Raw genomic sequence first — 23,175 nt, 5'->3', positions numbered from 1 at the left:
GCTGTAGCAGGGGGACAGATGTTTGGGGTGTGTGGAAGTTGGGCCCTCACTGTTGCTCTCTTCTCTGTCTTGTTTGGGATCAGTCAGAAAGCAACATTTAAGTTTTGGGCACCCATGTTCTCCCTTTTCCCTCTGTCTCCTGGCCTGCAGGGGTAGAAGCCATGCAGATTGGTGGGAAAGGCCTCTAATGCAGTGAGTAGAGATGGGACAGTCACTTTTCAGGAGTCAATTCTAAAAATAGAGATATATAATATTTTTACAAGCAAGAAACTGTTGTCAAGATTTTTTTTATATATACTTAGACTTAATAGTTTCAGGATAGAAAAGAAGCAACTGTAAAAAGAAAAGTACGTACAAGTTAAAAACAAAATAGGACAGTGGGACTTACTAATGAAGGGGTTGAGTTTTATGCCCTGGAAAGAGCTGGGAAAAAGCCAGTTTTCCCCAACATGGATAGAAATTATAAAGCAGAATGTGGCGTCTTCATTACATGGTAGCAATTCTGGAAGTTTTATTTACACAGTAAGTTCCGAGCTGGAAACAGTCTCCAGTCTTCCTGACAGTCTTTGTGGTTAGGAGGGGGTGTTCCCAGTCGTCCAAAGCAGCACCAAGAGCAAGGGGAATGAAGAGAACCCAGATAAAGAACTGTGATTCAGTATTCTTTTTTTTATTGGTTTATGGCTTGTGGGCAGCTGGCCGAAGCCAGGATCTCCAGAGGCCCTCCTGTATTTCCCTTTCCCTCATCAGGTAATTCCACACTCGGCAGGCAGGTCCCATACCTGGAAGCAGTGTGTTGACAAGCTAGCGACAGGACCCGGTGGGTCTACTAGGAGAATCACGTCTTCTACTAACACTGGTATCAGAGTTGACTGTGTTAGAACTGATGGGGAGGAAATGAACTTGGTCCCCACTACCTAGCCCAAGAACCAGCCTGGGTAGCCAAGTACTATTTGGAGTGGGGAGTAGAGAGTAGAATAGGGGAGAAGGGTGGCCTCCCCTGAGGGGCTCTGGAGGTGAAGGAAGTACGGAAGCCCTGGGGCTGGCAGCCTTTCTCCAGCAGCCTTGTTACCGAAGGCAGTGATGGTGGAGCCAGAAAGCCCCACTGTCCGGACACTGGGCATAATACTAGTGCCGCTGGGGGGTGCCTTAGCCAAGGTAATGGAGGGGACATCGGAGAGGGGGAGAAGGTGATGAAACCGCTCTGTCGTGCGGAGATCTTACTGCTACGCTCAACTGTACAGGAAGAGATCTGGGCAGAGGCACCAGGGTACCTGTACCTGTTGAGTGAATCTGGTAGATTCTGCCTGCGAGGGTTAAATTAGAGAGGTCTCCTGTCTATCCCTCTCAGCACCTCGGCTGCAGAGCTGCAGAGGAATAGGGATTTGGAGCAGGGAGTGAACACGTAAGCAGGAAGACAGAGCCCAGCCCTGCTCTATTTGCTGTGTTCCAGTTGCTTCCTTCTAGGGCATTGGGGCCGGGGTGGGGTGGGAAATGTCAGCGGCACTTATCGCGTGTGGGGCAAAGGGTTCGGGTAGAGACAAGTGCAGTCTTTCAGGTAGAAATTGAGTTGTAAGATGGAACTTCTTAGTGGGCACTTTTCATTTAAGAGAGTCTAAAAGAGCTTTTTGGCTAGGTAAGCCCTTCTTCCCAATTCACTTTTGGTCAGGCTACAACCACAGAAAAGAAAACATTGGGCAGTAACACCCATCTTCCAGGATGGGCTTCTTTCTTGGAGATGCCGTCTGAAACTGGGACTGGCAAGTGGTCGTGGTTCTGCCTTTTCTAGCTCCGATCCCAGCTGTTCCCTGTCTTTGTGCTCCCTCTCCTCTCCTCTTCCAACCGCCCCCATCTGTACAAATATTCAGTCTCATTATTTTTTTGTTTAATTCAAGAGGCAATCTTTGTACCAATGTTAGGCTTGTTTATACAGTCCCTATTACTAAAGCAAATAGCAAACTGTGCATCCATTCCTACTGACTTGGGCCAGCAGGGAAACGACATTGGCCCTTTCTCCGCAGAGACGCACACTGGGGTGACGTGGCTGTGATGCCGCTACTTCTGGAACTAAGAGAAGAAGAATACTTTGGGTTGGAGAATCCAGAGGGACTGTGGGCAAAGGTTCAAGGCTGAAGTGTCAAGCAGCAGAATTTCCCAACTCAGGCCTCAGGTGCCTAAGAGTATTCCCGCCACCAGAGTGCTGCTTTCTTCCGTCTCGTGTTTCCTACAGGTGCCGCTCCTGTAACCCGCCTTGCCCGCTTTTCCTTCTTTTTCGTCAAGGCGGAGGCGGCTGGTGGGGGTAGGTGCGGGTCTCGGGGCGCTCTGGCCACCGGGGCCATCAGTGTCTCCCACTGGTGACCAAAGTGAACCACCAGATGCGGCCCCGGGAAGCCTCGGGTTCCTGCCCCTGGGCCGCCTCACTTCAGCAGGGAGATGTCGTCAGCGAAGTCATCGTGTTGATGGCGCAGGCAGCGGAGGCAGCGCCACTGGCACACCATGAGGCAGAGCGGCAGCATGAAGAGGGCGCAGATGGCCGCCATGACGTAGGCTATGGTCATGAGGGTCGACTCGTCTGTCTGTGGGATGTTGTAGCCACAGTCTTCCATGTCCGGGGTGATAAATGGGCCTTCCACCGCTGCCGTCCTGAACTCATCGTGCACTGGGGAAAGGGCAGACGCGAATGGGCAGCTCTCATCGTCACACAGCAGTTTGGGTCAGACGACAAAAAGAACTGCCTGGTAGGCCTTGAAATGAGCCCGAGGGGAGGCTCTAGCCCCTCCTGCCTCGGAGATACTTAGGAGCAGGCCAGAAAAGCCGTGCTGGGTAGAACCGCGTCTCCTAGGGCCCTGGGAGCAACAACCCTTTCCTGTGTAACCAGGCGGTAGGAATGATACCTAAAGGTCAGTCTTCTGAGTTGACCAAAAAGACACCCCACCTATGCCCGGTACGCTCACCGGCTTCCGCCGATACTGCTTGCAAGACCCCACCGCCATTCTGGAGGAGCCCTCGACCCCATCGGGGAGCAGCCCACAGGGTCGCTGCAGGCTCGGCCTGCTGCCCAGGGAGCTAGAGCTTCCCTAGGGGCTGAGGTGGCTCTGGGTCTCCGGCAGAGGTTACAACCCGGGCAGGCCTCACCACGCCAGGCAACACGGACAGAGCCCGCGCCAGGATGCTAGCTCTAACAGACACTGCCTTGAGGCAACTGTTGACTACCTCCCAGACTGACGGGCCCGGGGCTCCTAACTGCAGGACAGTGAGAACATGCGCAGACGAGCCCACACGCTCCTCCCCGGCTTGCTTACCATGGCAAGCACTGACAGCAAAGCCGATCCGCTTTCGGGCCCGATCAAAGACGACGTAGAAGCCCTCCATGATCACAGCTCCCATCACCGTGCCGGTGGAGGACTGTGAGATGGCGAACTTGTAGCAGTCATCTTGGGACGTGGCCACGTCTTCCACTGGCCGCAGGTATTGCTAAGGACAAGCAGTCCAAGAGGGAGAGGATGTCCTCCCCGCTCCGTGCCCCTCCCTACCCCTGGCCTTCTAGATATCTGTGCTTAGGGGGTGCTCTTCCCTCCACCATCCCTGAGCTCCGTGGGCTTGCTGTGTGCCTCCGGACACTGCTCTCTTGTCTTCCACCTTCTGGAAAGACACACCTGCTCCCTGCCTCCCCGTGCAAACTATGCCCTCTTCCTGGGACCCCACCGACTCTGGCTGGGGACATACCTGTGGAAGGATGGTGATGCGGAAGGACTGATTGGTGACCTCGCCCATTAGGTAGAGAGAGATGACCGGGAAAATGTTCCAAGGGGTGGTGCCTGCCTGCCAGCACACCAGCTGCTCCCCCAGCCAGAACCCGTCCGGGAACTTCTCCGTCTGGTCAAGAAAGGGTAACAGTGAGGAAGCCGCCTCTTCCGCCATCTCGCTTCTCCCGCTCTCAGATTACACTTACGGGCCCTCTTTTTGCTTTTCTATGGAGTGTCCAAACTGGGGAAAAGCACACCGAAACCCAAGAATTAGGGGAAGACAGCTGGAGAGTGAGGCCAAAACTCTGCACCAGGGGGCCTGTGTGATGAGCACGCCAAGGCCCGTCAAAGACTCGCTCTGCAGACATTTAAGCAGAAGGATCTGAGGGTAGACAGCTTGGCTCTTGCTGAGGGCTGTGACCTTCACAGACTTCCTCTGGCACTGTGTCATCTCTTGTACCCCTGCCCTGAGTCCCACTGACCGAGGAGGCTGCCTTGATGGATTTGACGGCAGCTTCAAACACTTTCTTGGGCAAACGAAGGTTGGTGGTGCCGCTGTCCACGATGCTCTTGTCGTAGTTGTACTAGGATGGAGAAGAGAGGGTTAGAAGAGTCAAAAGCCTTTTCTGATGCTGGGCTCTGGCCGGAATCGTAAGGGTAGATCTGACTGCTTAGGGTGGCATCCTGGCTTGGCACTTCTCTTAGGATTATACCCTTGGGAAAGTTGTTCAGCCTCTGTGCCTCAGTTTCCTCATCTTACAAATGAGGATAATAATAGCACCTACCTCAAAGAGTTATTATAAGGATGAAATGAATACATGTGGAGCGATTAGAATGGTGCCCGGCACGTAGGGGGCATTCTGTAAGTGCTAACACTTAGTACCTTGGGTTGGGCAGACATTCTCCAAAGCTTGAAAATAAAATTACCTTGTATAGTGCTTTTAACTTTTCATAGTTCTTTTATATTCTCATTGGACATACATTAAGAATCTAGGTAAGGAAGACACAAACGGTTGAGTACTATTGAGTACTGCTGTGTGCCAGGCACTGGGAGAAACAATTTATTTTTCTGTCTTCACCACAGTCTCTGGAAAAGCTGTTTTCCCCTCTGCTTTGCAGGTGAGGAAACTGAAACACAACCTAGTAACTTGCCTGTGGGCACATAGCCAGTAAATGGCAGAACTAGAAACCTAGGTCTTTCCAGCTCCAAAGCCAGATGCTTCCCCTGCATCATTCCACACTGCCTGGCACGAGACTTGCCCAGGGCCGCCCAGCAAGGTGGTAACTGGAGCCCAGACATGCTTTTTTTCCCTTACCAGACCATAAGTCACAAGGTCCCCGTGCAACTGCCCTGCCAGTCCCTAGCCCCCAACCTCAGGTCCTGCTGTGTTACTGTTACCATTAAGCTCCCGATTGTTCTGGGCTCAGCCCCCAACCCTTTCTGCAGGTCCTGCTCCTCTGCCTCGTCCTCCCAACCTCATAACTCAGGGTCTGACCTCATCCTATGTTGCCTCCCCCTTCCCTCTCCCTGGCCCCCCTTGGTGGTGGTACCTCCTTGCAGTCCATTTTCAGGTCCTGCCCGTTGATCTCCACCCGCACAATGATGACCTCGTAGTACCACTCCCGCCGGATGGGTGTGTACCAGAGGCTGCCCGTGTACAGTGAGTGGTCGATACCCCCGATGATCTGGAGACAAAGGGAGGCAGGTACCCGTGTCCCGGCACAGAGGGACAGCAAGTCACCCAGAGAACAAACAACGGGATCAGAGATTTCTGGGGGGTAGCAAAGCCCTTCACAGGCCACCTTTCTTATCCTCCTCCTTCTGATCAAATCTTGTCCCAAAGTGATTTGTAGTTTTTTAAATGTGTTAAGAATATATCAGGGGAAGACTTTACAGGATTTTAAATTATTTGTTTCAGAGTCTCACAGCCCTCAATATAAAGTTATTTAAATCCAAACTGGCACAATAAATGTTAAATGAATGATTATTTGCTGCTTTTACAAGTTTTATTTTCTCCGTGTGTTAGAGATGGAGAACCATTCACCAGCTATCCTAATTAATTAATAAATAGACTTTTAAACTCCTTACATCGCTGCCTTCTGCTCATCAGACTGAATCATCTTAATTCGAGAGGTCTTCTTTTTTTTTTTTTAAGATTTTATTTATTTATTAGAGAACATGGGGTGGGGGGGCAGAGGGAGAAGGAGCAGCAGACTCCCCGCCGAGCAGGGTGCCCGCCATGGGGCTCGACATGGGGCTCCATGAGCAACCCAGGTGCCCCAGAGGTCTTATTTACATTTCCTTTGAAGTTCCCTAATCTCATCCTTTCCAAGTTTACCATAGGTACCTGGAATTCTTTCTGGATAATGCAAAGAAATAAAGGATAGAAAAAGAAAAGTGGAGGGGGTGAGTTTAGAGAGGTTTCTCTTGGTTTTAAGTAGCAGAGCCCAAGACTGTGCTGCAGCCTTGGGGGTGGGGGGGTAGGTACCTATCCCTCTGCCCAGTGCTAGAACCTGCCCTCTCCCAGGGCGTACTCACCATGCTCCCTCCAACTGAGGCTAGCACTTCCGACTGGTTGAAGGGGAAGCCTGCGCCACAGAGCTGCAGGGAGAAGAGGTTGGGAACGTGGGTCTGCTTTACCAGGGAGTCAAAGAATGGCTCCAGGGAGTCATCAGGCTGTGGCAGAAAGAGACAAAGAGGGAAGCCTCACACAGAGGGCCCTAATGGAGAGGCCAGCTTCCTGCCTAAACGGGAAGGCAAAAGCAAAACTTGGGGGATGTTCCTTGGCAAAGGCTATCTTGAAGTACTGAGATTGGCAGAGAGAGGGTTAGCAGGAGACACTGGCAGTGCAAACAGGAAAGATCTATAGGATCTTTGATCCCCATATGCTTAACCTGTTTGAAGTCTGGGGCTGGGGCTCCCTTATTCTTAAGATATTGAGAGTCAGTAAAAACCAGAGCCTAATCTTGTACCTGTCACAGCATCCCTCACTACAGGCCTGACCTCTGCAGGGACGGGATTCAGACTGCCACCCTATCCCCACTAACTAATCCTTTAGGCTGATCTGTGTCCCTCCCTTAGTCAGTTGCCCTTCTCTCCAAGCCCATCCCTCAGTCACATGCAGGGTGCGGTGCGGACACAGTGTCCAGGGCTCGGCCTCACTCCTCTCACCCTGGCGATCTCAGCATAGGCCAGCCCCAGGATGCCCTCCCAGTTGGAGCCATTGATGAAGAACTTGTCTGATTCAGTGATGGCAGCGATGTTGGCGCGCACAGTGACGTTGGGGCCATGGGGGATGCTCACCAGGTCGGTGCCCAGCTCCCCCTCCCACTTGCCCTGGGTGTAGGGCACATACACGCCCTTCCGGAGGTCCCGGTATGTGCTGGACCTGTGGAGAGGAAGCAGAGGTCTGTGGAGGCGTGCCACGACCCTGGCACGGGGACCCAGCATCTAACCTACTCCCGAGGCCTCACCTTATCTCAGGGGCATCCCACATAAGATAAGATGCTTTCAGGCTGCTCAGTAGAACATCCCAGATCTATCACCCAGAACAGAACATAGAGTAACCTTGCAAACATGATGAGGGGAGCTGTTGCTGGGGCTCACTGTCCTGTCTCCACAGCTCCTATCCCTAGATCTGAAGCTCAGACCCTGCGGGGAACAAGCCTAGGCTTTGTGTATTGTGCCCACGGCTGCAGAGGGACAGCTAGTGGGCTTTGCTTCCTCCCCCCCGCTTCATCGGGCTCCCAGAGAAAAGGAGCCTTTGACTGTCGCTGCCTTGGGACCTGGTGGTACCATCTGAGTGGTAGAGAAAGTGCCAGGCGGGAGGGACGCGGAACCTCTCCAGCAAGTTCTTCCAAAGAAAGAGTTGGCACCGCATCTCAGCAGAGCAGGTAAGTATTAACACACTGCTTGCGTGGAGCAGGCCTGTCAGCGTGACGCCTTCACCTGCGCTTCACGGCACCACGACCCGGGCCTCGGAGTGCGCCAGGTGGGCAGGGGGCAGCGGTGGGACTGGGACCAGGAGCTGGACTGAATCCCTCTTCTGGGTCCTCACTGCGCCCCGCTCCCTGCCGGCCTTCTTCAGATGGGGAAGGCAGAAGACGAGGCAGGTGGCTTTGGCTCCTGCCTACAAGTCCAAGAACAGGATGTAAGCCTCCCCTCACAGATTTCCACACACAGAGACGCCTCAGACATTAGATGTCTTCTCGCCACTTCTTGTGTTTATGCTAAGGAGGCTCCCACGGCATCTCTATGCCTCTTACCTGAAAAACTCACTTCAACCCTCCCTTCCAGCGGTTAGCTAAATCTGGCTGTTGGAACCCTGGGTGGTGCAGGGAGACATTTTAGCTGTCGGGCCCTGATACTGGTCCAGGCCGTGGGGCTTATGGAAGGCTCTTCCTCCAGTCCCTTGAACTGTGTGATGCCACCAGGAGCAGCCCCTGGGTGAGAGCACAGCACAGGGAGCAGTCACGGTAGCCTGCTCGGCTTAGACCGCCTTGGTCTGGCCAGACGCCAGACAGCCCCTGTGGGGGGTGCGGAGTGGGGATGAGGTCTCCATGTCTCCCAATTCAAGCAGAGACAAGACCCTGAGATGGCTCTGGGAGCTTTGGGGCTCCTCTCCTTCCTTCTTTCCCTCCCCAAGGAAGCTGCCCCATCTCAGTCCTGAAGAACTTCCTTCTGGTCCCTTCAACCTACCCTTTCCCATAGTAGAGAGCCTCAAATCCCCCCTCTCCACTCTTTCTTGGAAAGGATCTGAGGAGCTAGTCTTTCTCCCCGAAGCCCTCCCCTGACCCTTCTGGGCCCTGGATCCTTGGGAAGGGTTCTTCCGTCTAGCTCTCCCCAGGACTCACAGCTGCCTCTGGTAGTAGCGATGCAGGAAAGGGTGGGGGGCAGCCCCCACCGCAAAGTTACTGCTGCCTGTGTCCACGAGGATGTTGAGCTGTCGGAGAAAGGGGAGAGAAAAATGTTACCGACGTGAGGCTCTGGGCTCACTACCTTCGTTGTCCTTCATGCCACAGCCAACAGTTTCGCTTTGGAACGTCCAGGGAGAAGCTTCTAGAACGCAGGGCTGGACAGCCTAGTGCCTACTACCACCATGACCACAGACAGAAAGAATGCGGCGTCCCCGGACACCCTCAGCATGGCCTTGTGCCCACTCCTGGCTTCCCTGTGGAATCCTAACGTTGTGTTGTCGGAGTCGCGGTCTCTCTGCGTGCGTGTGGTTTTCAGTCCTCTTTTCTCTCTACCTTCAGACTGCCCTTACTCCAGGTACCTGTCCCAATCCGTCCGCGAGCTCACGCCTTCCCTCCTCTGGTCCTCCTAGGAAGCGTATCACCCAGCGGGCAGCTGGGCTCGCATCCCTGTCCAGCTCGGAAATGCTATTCTAGGAGCTGGCACTGGCCAGGGAAGCTGCAGGGACCAGGACGGCCTGTAGATGCCACATGTTTCTGACCCTGCCTGCCAGAATGCGGCTCCCCACGAAGGGCTCCCCTCCTGTCTCAGAGGTGACACAGGCCTCTGAGTCCTACTATCAGAAAATAGGAGGGAGCCAGGAGCCCACTCTGCTGTCGCGGTGAAAACCCATCTTGTCAGGGCCCTGGGTTTTGGCTAAGTTGGATACGGACAGGTGTCTTCCTGGTGCCCCTCGCTGTGCAGCTCCTTCTAGCATTTCTTCTTTCTTGACCCTCCTTTCTCCTTCAATGGCCTGATCCCTCCCTCCGTCGGTCTACAGCCATGTTTTGAATGCCGGTAGTATCCTCACAGGCAAAAAGAGGGAATGCCCCTGTCCTCGGAAGCCTGGAACCCTGAGAGTTCAGCCCTCTTTTGCTGACTTTTCATGCCCGTCAGCAGAGCGGCTACCCTGACCTCAGGGCCCTTTTACTCCCTCGTCCTCTCTCCTCAGTGCAGTGAAGTCAGCTGACCTCAGTTTTGGTGCAGGCTCTGACCTTGTCACCTTGGGCAAGTCACTGTGCTCCTCTGGGCTTCAGTTTCCTCCTCCCTGCCAGATCCTGGGGCTCCTTCCTGCTCTCAGTGGTCCTTGTGGCTCTGCGGACCGCACCTCCCCCAATGCCTGTGAGGGCCTCCTGCCTCCCACCCCGCCAAGGCGCCTCTTCTCCTCCCCACGGTGGCCCAGACCTCTGACCCCGCCCCGCCCTCCTCCCCAGCCCCCTACTCCTGGCCTGGTTCCCATTTGCCTGCCCGCCCTTCTTCCCTGTCTCTACCCCGGGGCCCTCTCCAGGATCTCCGAGCAGCTGTGCTTTCAGAATCAATAGAGCTGGAGGCACAGAAGCTCAGATTTCAGTCCACCAGGTTAATGATTAAAACGGCCCCCCCAACCCCCACCCCCTTCCCAGCACCCCTCCCCCACCTGCCAGGACTCTGCTCCCAGCCCTAGGGTTGGCCTCCTCCGCTCACTGGACCCCGAAGAAAGAGGATCCCCAGGGCTGTGCAAGAGAAGGCTCCCTGGAACGTGTGCCTGACAGGCTCCAGGAAAACACAAGCACCTTTCGCTCTGGTACAGGGCTTTTTTTCCGAGACCCCAGCGGGTCCAAGCCTCCCCACCGCTCTCCCGTCCTGCAAACCACTCTGAGCCAGGAGGCCCAGCCTTTCTCAGCTGAGGAAGGCCTCCCCCTTCCTCCTCCTCAAAGCAGGTCAAGCCCACCCACCCTGACACTGTGAGTTCAGGCCCTGTCTGCCCGCCACCCCATCTCCACCAGCCACAAAAAAATGAGAAACCAAAACAAACAGCTGAGATTCCCTCCCGAGCAAATGGCCAGCTGTCTGTTTGCTCTTTGCAAAGTGCTCCTGGCTTCTGGGAGAAGGGATTCCTGGTCCGGTCCTTCTAACACTTCTTACTCCAGCCCCGGGCAGGTCTTCTCCCCCTCTGGCTCCCACGGAGGCCTGTCCCAGGGCAGGGGCCTTAGGCAGCTGGGCCACTACTCATCCTGACACAGGGCAGGTAAGGGCAGCCTGGAAGGGGATGGTTAGTGGTCGTAAGCAAGGGATGCCTGGCCTCTTACTGCTTGGACCAGAGACTGTCAGAGGGGGCCTCCCTCATCCCCACAGCCAGTTCTTGCAACCTGCCCGTGGCCTTGTCCACCCGTCCTTTCCCTCAGCAGGCCCTCCCTGCTCTGGGTGGGTGCCCGACCCTGGGAACTACACCCTTTCCCTCCAGTGGATTCGCTGCCGTTCTGCCCCCCATCCCGATCTGGGTTCCTCCTGTTGGCATTTACAAATGCTCAAGTCTGTCCATTAAAAACCTTCCTCAATCTCACCCCCACCTCCAGCTCCCCTCCCCTCCTTCACAACCGAAGTTCTCAGCCAAGCTGTCTTCATTTCTTCACCTCCCACTCATTCCTCAACCCATCCCAAAGCCCGTTCTCCGCTGCCCCTCCCTCCACTATGAAACAGCCCTTACTACAGCTACCAGAGACGTCATGTCACCAAATACAAAAGGCATTTTCAAATCAGTCCTCCTCTGCCTGTGAGGATGTCTCCCTCCCAGAAACACTCTTCCCTATCCCCCTGGCCTGTGGGTGTCCTCCCACGGCTCTGACCAGATCTCCTCTGTCTGCTTCGCAGGCTCCCTTCTCAAGGCTCAGGCTTCAGCCCTCTTCCTTGCAGGCTCTGCTCCCCCTCAGCCACCTCCCCTGTGGCCGCAGCTCCAAGTATCCCCTACGAGTTCCATCACTCCTAAGCTCAGAGCCCTAAGCCCTTTCCTCCCCTTGGAGCACAAGAAGCACAGAGCGCACTCCCTCAAAATCAAGATGTCCAAAGCCGACCTTCCACAGTCCCGCCCATCTGCCTTTTCCCAGTGTTCACTGTGTCAGTGGATGGCGTCACCGTCCATCTGTTCTGTAAGTCAGCAACTGGGGGGACATCCTAACACCTTCCTCTTCTTCACATCTCTACCCGATGCATCAAGTCCTGTCCAATTAACCTTCTCAAAAGTCTCGTGAATGCACTCATCTCTGGCCACCTCCCTTGCCGCCCTGGGCCGCGTTCTGGACTATCACAATAGCTTCTCAGCTGGTCTTGGCAGCGTCCATCCACCCTTGACCTCTCCAACCTGCCCCTGCGCTGCGGCTGGGGTGGTCTTTTCTAGGTACAAAGCTGACCGTGTTGCCGTCTGTGTCAATCATTTTCCTTTGCTACGAAAATAAAAATTTAAAGCTCTGGCATTTCCTACGTGGCCCTTCATTGTCGGGTCATGGCTGGACACCCAGCCCAGTTTGTTCTCTATGCCCCAGACCCCTGCCCACCGGCTACACCTGCCTCTTCACAGGTCCTCAGACCAGCCACGGTCCTTCCCCCGAAGGCCATTCGCTCTGCCCAGACCTCTTCCTCTCTGTTGGCGGGTGTGTCTACTCATCTCGCACCACCCTGCAGTCCGAGCTCAGAAGGGATGACTTCGTAAGAGGGAAAGACCAGGTCAGACGCTCTTATGAAAAGGCTGCGGTAGAATGTGTCACTCTATAGCCTCATGTTAACTCTCATCTCCCTTGAATCTAATTTTTAAAGAAATCCCCACTGTATCCCCAATGGGTATCACGGTCCCTGGCAGAAGGGACAAAGAGCTAGCCTGTCCTGCTTGTTGGGTGGCGGAGAGATGCCTCAGGGGCTCCCCAGTTGGGGGCCTTCTGAGGTGTGGCTCTAGCTCAGACCTGTCTTCCCTTCGCCAGGGCTGTGGTTTGACAGGGGAAGGGGACTGCAAGACTTAGGGTCCTGGAGCCATCTTCTTCTCCATCCCTTGGGGCCAGGCTGACCTGGGAGTCTCTGCAGCTATTGTATTTAGATCCCCAGGGGATCACAACCTAGGGTCAGGGCTAGGTCACAGCCAATCACTTAACAAACAAATGTGTCCCTGGGGGCCTCTGAGGGATGGTGACTTCTTGGGAAGTGCTAACAAGCCCCCTAGGGAAAGGTACACCTGCCCATTTCACTCGGCAGGCCAGGCTCCCCTGGAGGAGTTTTCAGCAACAGATCTTGAGAGATGAGATGAGTGTGGAGCCAGTGAGTTCTGGGTAAACTCTTTGTTCCCCAATTCTCACCTGTCTTGGCCCCAGCTCTCACTAGCAGACAGGGACAGCCCAGACTATTCTGGATGAAAAGAGCCTTCGGGAGTCATCTGTCGGTTGGCCTAGGGAGATTCTGAAAGATCAACTCTGAAAGATCTCTAGTTACTAAGATCCCAGCCTCGCTTTGTAGCCTATCCTGGGGCCCTAGGAGGGAGCTTTTTAACTCTAATTCTTCCTATCAAAGGAAGTCTCTTTCCTTCTATGTGGGCCTCTGAGTTGATGGGGGAAGAGCTCTCACACACTTGTCTAGCAAGGCTTTTACCCGAAGCTGCGATGTAGAAGGTTTTCTTCCATTTTATAGAGAAGGAACTGACATCTGGAATGAGTGGGCAACTTGATCCGTTCTACACAATGATCCACACAGCTGGATAGGAAGCCACAGGTCCTAGGCAACTCCACGTCTGGTCTTTCACGTCCTTGACCTTCCCATCTCTCACTTGGAGAGGAAGTATATGGTAGATTGCTACACTAAGGAATCACACACCCCTGTATCCAGGCTCTGGTGTGATCTCCTGACGTTGACGCTAGGTTCGAGCATGTGAAGGCTCTGGCCAATGGACATCAGTAAAGGAGGAAAGCAGAGGCTTGGGGAAGGCCTGTGCCCTGGGGATTCCTCTTGGGATGCTACCCTGAAACTCATGGGGAGAAGTTCCGTCTTGCCTCCTTGAGGATGAAAGCCTTCATGGAGAAAGAGGTCCAGCGGACCCCCCGCTCACCCACCAGCTGAATGCAGCCACATGAGTGAGCCCAGATAAGACCTGGAGAAGAGCCACAGCGAACCCACACAATCCTGGAAACCACTACGACTCTTGTTCCCAGCCACCAAGTTTCAGAGTAGTTTGTTACATCGCGTCAGATCCCAGATTGACCATCCAAATTCAATCTTGAAATCTTTGTCCTTGGGGGCATCTCACCTACCAAGGTCAACTCCAATGAACATTTCTCACCACTTTTTCCCCTCCCTCACCATGCTTCTCATGCTTCTCAAAAGCACGATGATCTCAGCTCTGCACCTTTGTGTATACTCTTTCCTATGCCTGGAATATTCTCTCTGTTTTGACTAATCCTAGTCATCTTGCAAGTCACAGTGTAATTATCCTTTCTCCCAAAGGTCTTGCCCTGACACCCCCAGCCAAGATAAGGCGCAGGTCCTGTAGGCCCACTGTACTTTTTGTATATTGCTCAGCAAACCTTCAACCATTCATGTAGGGCACCTGGGTGGCTCAGTGGGTTGGGCCTCTGGCCTTCGGCTCAGGTCATGATCTCAGGGTCCTGGGATCGAGCCCCACGTCGGGCTCTCTGCTCAGCGGGGAGCCTGCTTCCCCCTCTCTCTCTGCCTGCCTGTGATCTCATTTTGTGTGTCAAATAAATAAATAAAACCTTTAACCATTTATGTAATATCTGTCCCCCATCCTATGAGCCCCACAAGGGTAGGGAGCACATTTGTACCCTTATTATCTTACCCATCCCTAGCCCTCAGCAGGTGCTCCATAATGATTTTTTTCCTGCACTGACAGCAACTGCCTGACTTCCTGCAGTTCCCTGTGACCCTACAGACTTCAGCTATTCCTTCGCAGTCCCATGCGTCTCAGGAGGAGTGGTTTAATCTGGGGTTGTCTATGGTGACAATAACTGATGCCCACCATAGCCACGACACTGGCTGGAGTTTCCATGCAGGTTCTTAGACCAAGGACTTCCTTGGTCTCAGAGCCTGGAGTCAGCTTCATCTGTTTTCCTAAGTGGATATCCCCAGACCAGAGCTTGCCCAAGGCTGAGAGAAAGGGGCAAGGAAGGACAAGAGGAACCTAACGTCAGCATCCGGGAGAGGCTCAGGGCCAACAGAGCACACAGCTCCTGCCTCCGACTGACGCCAGGGATTGGATCCTGTCCAGGTTCCCTCCACCTGGACCAAATCGGCTGACCCACTGGAAATCCTTTCTCTAGACGGATCCTCTGCCTTCCACTAGTCTCTCCAGGCTGAAGCTGATGACGGATACCTGGGGGTAAGCAGGCTCCCTGGTGCTACTTACCCTACTTTGGGTTGTTTTGTTTTGTTTTTAGGGAATTCTAAGGTGGCAGGGTCACCCCAAACCTTATCTGATGCACGCTTGTCCTTTTAGACAGGATGCTGCATGTCCCCCGGCGTCAAACCCAGCTCAAATGATATTTATGAAGGCTTCCTATTCAGATGATATGATGGAGGTGAATAGTCCAAAAATGTCCATGTCTGTTCTTAAAGAACAGATCTAAGATGACGGTTTTTCAAACTTTTTCCTTTCTTTTTTTTTTTTTAAGCACCAGAACCCTTTTCCAACCTTATGCAGGATCCCACGTGCCAAAGAGAAAAGAACAAGAGTTGTTCTTTTGGAGAGAGAGGTTTTACTTCCTCGGTCTCTGTCCCCTCCCCGCGGTGGCTCTTCGCGCAGCTCCCCGGTGCCCGCAGGCTCCACAGAACCCGCCTGGGCACCCCCAGTCCGTGAGGTCTCACAGCAGCTACTGGCTCCCTGCTTTCACCGTCAGACAGCAAGTGTCTCCTACTGTCTAACCGTGTCCCTGTGCACAGGTTGCGGTGGCTTTAATCTTCTCTCGGTCTGTCCTCAGTTGAAAAGCTAGCTGATCTCTGGCAGAAGCCCAGTCTCCTCCAGGGCACCTGGGGCATGCTCAGTACAGGCTTGCTTGAGCCACTGGGAGATGCCATCGCTCATGCCTCTCGCCGTTTGGCAAAAAGTCTACAGGCACTGGAAAAGAGTTGGTGGCGTTCACCAGCTCCGAGAGGCCAGTGTAGCCCGGACAGTGTAGCCAGGGGCTGGGGGGACGACCACGATGGGCAGTGGAGAGGAGCCACAGGTTGCTGGCCGTCCAGGAGACCTGCTGACAGGGGACAGGCTGCAGCTTGCTCTGTGGCTCTGTCACAGTCTTGGGAAAAAAAGCGCAGGGAGTCCTGGTTCCCCCAGTCAACCCCTAAGACTACTGATTCCCCATTCTCCTTAGAGGGAGCACCGCCTCCCTCTCAGGAACCACTGGCTACAGCAGCTGCGCGCGTGGCATCAGCAAATGCTTCCCAGCCCTCTGGGCCCATCCTGCCTGGGGCAGCTCCGGGCAGCTCACGGACTGGGAAAAGGGTCTGGCTCCTGCCCAGACCTCTCCACTGCCCAGGCCCCAAAGACAGATGCTCCCAGAAGAGAAGTTAGTGGTCAAATATGGCAGTTTCCCTGAGAGATGTTTCTCTCCCTGGATTTTCAACCCGAATTTTCTGCTTAGATCTTTATTGGAGATACCCAAGAAGGGTTCCTGACCTTCTACTTTAGTGGGAGGTCCCAGTCTTTCCCATACCCCCCACTCGCAGCTGAACTCTTCCTCTCCTGACTTGGAGAGGCAGAGGAGAAGTGTGTGAAAGGACAGTGTGAGGGTCCTAGCAAAGCCCTCTGTGGGGGCTCCTGGGTGGCTCAGTGGGTTAAAGCCTCTGCCTTCGACTCAGGTCATGATCCCGGGGTCCTGGGATCGAGCCCCGCATCGGGCTCTCTGCTCAGCAGGAAGCCTGCTTCCTTCTCTCTCTCTGCCTGCCTCTCTGCCTGCTTGTGATCTGTCAAATAAATAAATAAAATCTTTAAAAAAAAAAAAAAAAGCCCTCTGTGCAACCTGAGGGGAGCTGCGGTCTCAGGGATGAGGTGGGCAACTTAGAAGTGGGATCTTATCTAATCTTGCTTTGTCTAATTTGGATAGTGGCTCTTTGAGGTCAATGGTTTTCAACCTTTTTGGTATAGGAAGGAAGGATGGATGGATCTGGAATTCCATTATATAAAAACAATAAAAGTTGACTTGCAAGCAGGGCGAAGGGGGAGGGCTTGGTGATGGGAGGTGTGAAAGGTCCAAAGTCTTGCCTCATACCTTCCTCCTAACCTCCTTCATCCTTGAGGTCCCTTTATAGAATCCCACAAATCACAGGTGAAAACCATTTGAGGGAGAAGGGGTGGAAAACCACTTGGCTGTTGTTGTTTTCTAAGACCCTGAACCCTCATTTTTCTACTTCTCTGACCATTTTCTCATGCACCGTTGAGTCCCAGTCTACATTCAATATTCTTTCCCTAATCATTGCCCACCACTTCCCTCCACTCTCTCAAACAACAAGCCCATTTGCAAACTTGGCTTCCAAACCACCTCTCAGCAGGTGACTCCAGAGTCTACCCGTGAAGTCCTAACTTCTCTCCTGGTTTCCAGATCCCCATGCTTAGCTAGCTGCTGGATCCATTGATAAGAATGGCCCACTGACATCTCAAAGGCAACCAACATGTCCCAGACTGGAGACCACAAGAAAGAACCCAGTATTTAGATTTGGAATCCAAAGACCCAGATTTGAACCCCGGCTCTGCTTTCCTTAGCTGAGTATCCTTGGGCAAACCCCTTAGTCTCTCTGAGCCTCAGTTCCCTTACCTCCCCACCCCCCGCCAAAGGACACACTAGTACTTATCCCTTGTATTTAAAGCAGAATCATAGGCATGGAATTTTGATGACCTATATTATGCTTTAAAAGTTCACTCCTTATGTTGTGTTCCAACAACATCTTCTCTTCCCTCTCACTCCCCAGGAGCACAGAACCCTGGTTGAACTGCCATGTGAAAGCTGGATCTCTGAGGACCTCCCATCCTTTCTGTCCACCCTGCCATCAGCGTCTTTCAGGCCCTTGGGCCCTGAGTCAGGTCTTAGTCTTGGGCTCTAGACTATCCAGCTACATTCCACCCAGAGTTGTTTTCCTCGAACCGGAATGATACTGGACCATTGCCCTTCTCATATACTCAAAGAACTCTCGCCTGCCTGCAGAATACAGCCCAACCTCCACTCCACCTCCCAGCACCGCTGCCGCAACTCCCAGCTTCTCAGCCAGGCTCGTGCATCCTCTGTTCACAAAGCCTTTCTACCCCCCACTCTCCAAATAGCAAAGCTTTCTCATCTTTCTAGGCCATACTCAAATGCTACCTTTTCCAGCAAGCCTATCCTAACACCCTGTCAGTAGTAACTGCTTCTTTCTTTGCACTTCGAAGACTCACTGTTCTTCTTTTTGTACCAAATGCTTTTGGTCTTATATGATATTTAGCTGTTCACATGTCTGAGTCTCACACCAAATCCCGAGCTCTCCGAGGGCGGGGGCAATGACATTATTTTTCTCTTCTGCGCACAGTAGGTGCTCGACAAGCATTTGCTACACTGCATTGACTGCCACCAGACTTCAGTCCTAACAACCATCATTATCCTGGGTTTGGAGACTGAGGCTCATCCCATTAGAATGAGAGGATATCCTTTCATTTAAGTGAAAAGGATGAAAGTGCTTCTTTCCCCAGAGCGCCAGTCCTGCACTTAGAATTGCTCACCATCAGTTCTATTTAGATGTCTTACATTTTATTCATTCACTCGCTCAGTGTTTTTTAGGTGCGTGTTCTGAATCTGCCGCTATCAAGGATATTAAAGACAAATAAGACACTGCAAAAAAATATCTTTTTAAAAGAACTTGTTCTCAAGAGCTTGACGTTCTGGGAGAGAAACAAATAAAAAACCAGTTATAGCATGTTCTGTAATACTACTTAAGTCTAGTAAGGGACACAGGAGCCGCTGTCATGGGAAAATGAAAAGGAATTCTCTTCTCCCTCTCCTGTCCCCCAGACACCCGGGCAGGTGGCTGGGAGAGTATCTGGGATCCAGATGACAAAAGGTCTCAGCTTACAGGCCGGTCTCCTGGCCAACTGTTTAAACTTTCACTCCCCATTTCTTTTGCAAGAAAGGATGAGACCATTTGTATATATTGCAGGACTTACTGTCAAGAAGAAAATGATGTAGAACATATTCGAAAACTTTACATAAACTGCCACCACAAATACAAGGTGTGTATTTGTATCCAGCAACCCCTCCTGGCAGCTGTCGGGGTCCCTCGGATGGTCTTGTTATCTTCCAGTTCAGCCCAGATCAGGATCGTGAAAATCCTCTCATGCCTTCCTCCTCACCTGTCACACCAGTGTCCCTGAATCCTGTGTCTGGCTGCCCTGGGACGTTCCTGTATCCTGGTCTTCCCTTCCCTTTCCGTCTTATTACGGCCGCATGCTGTGCTCGTGGTGCCTCACACCTGGACTGCTGTGACAGAGCCCGTCACCCCCGTACCTCTCAGTCCCATTCCTCCTCAAAGGCAGATGTCACTTCCTCGAAGATTGCTTTCTCTATGTCAGCCCAGTACAAAGAAATTCAAGCTTCCCCTGATATCTGCCAACCCCAGCCCAAACCGTAGAGCTTCATACTTAAGGCTTCTGGGGATTTGGTTCTGTCCTCTTTACCCAGACCTGTAGCATTAACACGACTGGGTTTCTTGCTGTCTCCTGAGCAAATGCACACGACTCATTCTCTCATTCGCTGTGGCTTCCGGTCCCAGAGACCCAGGCCACGGGTGGGGAAGCAGTGGACATTCGAGTGAAGTGCAATGACAGTTTCATAGGACGGATGCCACTTCCCCGCCGGGAACAGCCTCCCCTCTCCTAGCCATCCTTCAAGACCCTGCTCACAGCACACCTCCCCCGGGGGCGGGGGACCTTCCCTGATTTTACCTCCTGAACACCTATAGCACTCACTCTTTGTACGATGGCAGATCAGTGCTTCTTAAACTTGAGCCATAACCCTCCCCCCACCAAATTCTAACTCAGTCGGTCTGCGATGGGGCCAGAGAGGTTTGTAATAGATTCTGGTGGTGAGGGTCTGGGGGCCCGCCTTTGGGTGCTGCTGCTCTGGATTACCTTGTCCCTGAACTTACACTTCCATGCTCTACGCTCCTTATGGGCAGAAAACTTATTTCCTGTTTCTTGGTGGGTCAGTTCTCAACCCCTGAACCTAAATACCTGGCGTATAGAAAGTGCTCTGCCCACCAGGTCCTCATCTGGTGCTCACAACAGCCCCACCAGCTGAGCAGAAAGGGCCTCCTTCTCAAGACTGCTGGGGAAAGAGTCAAAGTCACCACAGGGTACAGACAGGCTGGCTCTGGCTTGGGTTCCCAGCCAAAGGGTGAACCAGAGTCATTCCAACTGTGGGCTCCCTGGCAATGGTTCCTTGAGCCAGTTTTGAACCATAGGCCCGCTTTCCCTTTCTAGGAAGGAAGGGGAAGGAACTGACATTTGTTGGGCGATTACTCTTGGCCAATTTCTGGCGCAGGCCGGGGGATATACTATGATCTCGGGGGTCCAGTGAAGTCCAGTACCTGTCCCCTGAGTTCCATATGTGGGACACATGGTGGTCCAGAGCATCCAAGCCCTTAGGCTTCATTGCATAGCCCAGAAGAGACACACATGGCTGGAGAAGTTAGCGGAAAGTGACTTCATATGTACTAGAGGTCAGCCGTGTGTCTGGGTGCATTGTTCAAGGTGATTTCCCCTACACAGTCCCATTTAATCCTCACAAGAACCTTGCAAAGAAGATCTCATTTCATCCACTTTGGAGACAATGTCCTAGGCTCAGAGAGGTTGCAGAATTTGCCCCAGGCCACACGACTGAGAAAAGGAAAAGCTGTGGGTTGCTGCTTGAATTCCTGGTCTGTCTGGTGGCTCCACAGCCCCTTTGTGTGTCCCCTTTGTGTGTCCATGCCCCAGGGTATAAGTCCTTGCATCACTTATCGGTAGCAGACACTGGTGGGCAGAGGTTGCAGGTCTCCAAGTCCCCCTGTTATCTGATCATGCCCAGCCTCCTGTTGGTCCGGGCTGCTAGGGGCCTATGGTCACACTGATTTGAGACTTTCTGGGGAAGTTATGGTACACAGGAAAGAGAAGGGGAAGTAGGGGAGACCAGAGCCTTGCATCAGCTGGGAGGTGGGAGGCAGGCCTGGGCGGTGGGGACTGGGAAGACTTGCTTCTGTCAGGTAACTGGGGGATGGAGGTTTGTATTTCTCCCAGATCCAGGGTAAGAGCTGCCTGAGAAGTTCACAGAAGTGTGGCTCTTCCCTCTCCGCATGTAAACACACTCCCACCTTCGCGGACCCTCCCAAGGGCAGGCCTCCCGGACACAGATCCCACAGATCCGGGGGGAGGGGGTTGGCTCAGCAAAGTGCAGGCTCAGATTCAAGGCGACACACACCAGCACGAACAGAACCGTCCCGCCACCCGTGCCCAGGCCCACCACCCACAGAGAAGGCAAATGTGCCCTGGGGGCAGCTCCAGCACCCCACCCACGCAGGCACAGAGGGTGCAGCCTCCACCTGCCACCTTGCAGGTACCGCGGAGGACTGGAAGGATGGGGATGGGGACAGCTGGCGGTGTTTTCTCCAACCACGCAGCCACGCTCCCTCCCCCCACCCCACGCCTATCCCCTCATAGAGGGAGTCACATTCTTAGAAGGGGGCTCTGGCTCCTGGGCTGTGGTTAGTCCTTTCCCCAGGCTCAATTCAGTCCCCTCCGGCCTGTGCTCCGCAGCACAGGGAAGGGGGAGGGGCTGGAGTGCAGAAGGCACAGGGGGAGGGGGAGGAGTTGGGAGGGGCTGGGGAAGCAGGAGTCTGTCCGGGGCTTCTGGGCTGGAGTGGAGGTCAGCAGGAGCTGGGAAACCTCACTTTGCTGTCCCCGCGCCAGCCCAGACAGTGGGAGCAAGGGGTTGCTCCAACTCGTGCCAGGATTCCTGGGTCCTCAGGGTGCTGGGAATGGATGGTCAGAAGCCCAGGTTCCGGGAACCCCGGAGGAGGGGAGAGGGTTGGGTGGACCAAGATCCCCAGTGCCAGGGTTGGGAGACTCAGGCTTGGCAGGGCTAACACCTGTTCACAGCGCCCCTATTGCTTGGACCCTCCCCCAGGCCAGGCTCTCCCACGGAGTGTTTCTCTGGCCCCAAATCCTTACTGAGGGGTAGGTGTGTGAGGCTGGGGCGAGGGGAGGGCAGTCAGATGCGGGAGGCAGGGAAGCCTGTGAGGGGAAGAGAGGTGGGAAAGGGGAACTTTGGGGGTGACTACTGCCAATCGGATCCCAGAGGAAACATCTGGGAGATGGTCCCTCCAGTCCACACCGACCCGCCCATTTTAGCGGGGGCCTGCATGCTGCACCTGTCCCATCCCCATGCAGGAAGGAGGGTAGGGCTGGCCCAGAGAGCTTACCGTCTGCGGGGGGCTGCCCACGGTCATCTCCACGTAGTAGCCCTGACCGGACTTGCCCCTCAGGTTGTCCACCATCTCCACAAAGCTGCCCCTCCGGCTGGGCTCCTCCGGCTCCTCCGCGGTCTCCCGGGGCAGCCGCAGCCCCAGGGGGGGCGCCCCCAGCCCGCTTCGCAGGGGCAGCCGGATGCCGGGCTGGGAGCAGCGGGTGGGCAGCACTCCCCAGCCCATCCACAGCAGGAGCCAGGGCAGCGCTTGGGCCATGGTGGGCCTGGCCTCTGGGGCCCTCTGGGCTCACTCCGGGACCACGTCCGGCCCTGTTGCTGCCCTCAACTCCGGGAGCCGGTGGTGGCCGCTCAGGAGTCGCTCAGGACAGTGGGCTGCGAGGCATCAGGGCTCCGGAGCCTGCAGGCCCCTCGCCGGCCCCCGGGTGCAGGCTATGGGGATCAGACAGGAGAAATCCGCAGAGAGAGAGGGGAGGAGACGGATCCAAAGCCGGCTACATCTGGCCAGTGGCGCCCAGCCTCAGCAGAGGTCTGGGAGAGGACGGCTCAGGCCCCCCGGGCGGCTGGGAGGGGCGGGCATGGCAGGTTGGCGGCCGCGGGCTTCTCGGTCCTCTCGCTGGCCAGGCGGCGGGGCAAGGCGCAGGGGCTCCGGGCGCCCGCAGCTGCGTGTGCTGGTCAGGCCACCGTAATCCAGCTCCCAGCTCCTAGGCAGGCTGGGGAGGCGGAAAGACTTGTGGCGGCGGCTGTCAAAGCCAAAGGGTTTTCGCTCTTCCCTGGGATCGCTGGGAAGTGTAGTCTTCCCATGGCCGGCAGCCCAGCTTCCGGGGTTGGCGAGGGGTCTGGGATGCCCTCTGCCGAGGCGGAGTCCATCCTGCAGGACCCTGGCCGGGCGGGAGGGACCGTCGGAGAGAGTGGCGGCAGACCTCCCATTCGGTCAGTTCCTTCATTCTGCAAGTATTGAGCACCCACTGGATGCCTGGCATTCTTCCAGGCACTGGGGCTACATGGAGAGAGAAAGCCCATGTGCCCCATACCAGACAATGTGGCATGGATGAGTAGGGATTTGGGGGGACATCTGGGGATCTGGACCGACTGGGTGGGACGAGGAGCATTTAATTGGAGCTGTAAAGAATTGGGTGGGATTTCCACCAGCAGAGATTGGGGGAGCAAGAGTAAGAGGGATACGAGGGTATTCTGTTCCAGGCAGCCAAGTGCATAAGCAAGGTGCAAAGGGGAAAGCCCAGGGACAGTT

General features: G+C 54.4%; 1 protein-coding gene across 2 annotated transcripts; it reads right to left on the bottom strand.

The window, feature by feature from the left end:
• Nucleotides 1-1,860: 1,860 nt before the first annotated feature.
• On the bottom strand, nucleotides 1,861-22,675 carry BACE1 (beta-secretase 1). 2 transcript variants are annotated; one of them, XM_046017548.1, is made up of 9 exons: nucleotides 21,922-22,675; nucleotides 8,598-8,686; nucleotides 6,916-7,132; nucleotides 6,283-6,420; nucleotides 5,295-5,429; nucleotides 4,226-4,327; nucleotides 3,724-3,873; nucleotides 3,300-3,471; nucleotides 1,861-2,656 (listed from the first exon to the last, which is right to left on the bottom strand). In XM_046017548.1, exons 1-9 carry the CDS (start codon nucleotides 22,180-22,182, stop codon nucleotides 2,415-2,417), a joined length of 1,506 nt encoding a protein of 501 aa, XP_045873504.1. In that variant the 5' UTR covers nucleotides 22,183-22,675; the 3' UTR covers nucleotides 1,861-2,414. The 2 variants fall into 2 exon arrangements, with proteins under 2 accessions (XP_045873504.1, XP_045873505.1); XM_046017549.1 differs by having other exon boundaries at nucleotides 7,048-7,132.
• Between the last annotated feature and the right edge of the window lie 500 nt (nucleotides 22,676-23,175).

The sequence above is a fragment of the Meles meles genome, chromosome 8 (genome assembly GCF_922984935.1).
Source record: "Meles meles chromosome 8, mMelMel3.1 paternal haplotype, whole genome shotgun sequence".
Taxonomy (NCBI): Eukaryota; Metazoa; Chordata; class Mammalia; order Carnivora; family Mustelidae; genus Meles; species Meles meles.
Note: the sequence above shows the minus strand (reverse complement) of the source record. Positions and strands in the feature narration are given on the sequence as shown.

Bases quoted from the DNA above. Each gene is read 5' to 3' on its own strand.
- BACE1 (XM_046017548.1), bottom strand. From the start codon at position 22,182: ATGGCCCAAGCGCTGCCCTGGCTCCTGCTGTGGATGGGCTGGGGAGTG. The intron at 6,421-6,915 runs GTGAGAGGAGTG...TTTCTGCCACAG, and splicing joins CCTATGCTGAGATCGCCAGG to CCTGATGACTCCCTGGAGCC. The intron at 2,657-3,299 runs GTAAGCAAGCCG...CCCTTTCCCCAG, and splicing joins TGCTGTCAGTGCTTGCCATG to TGCACGATGAGTTCAGGACG.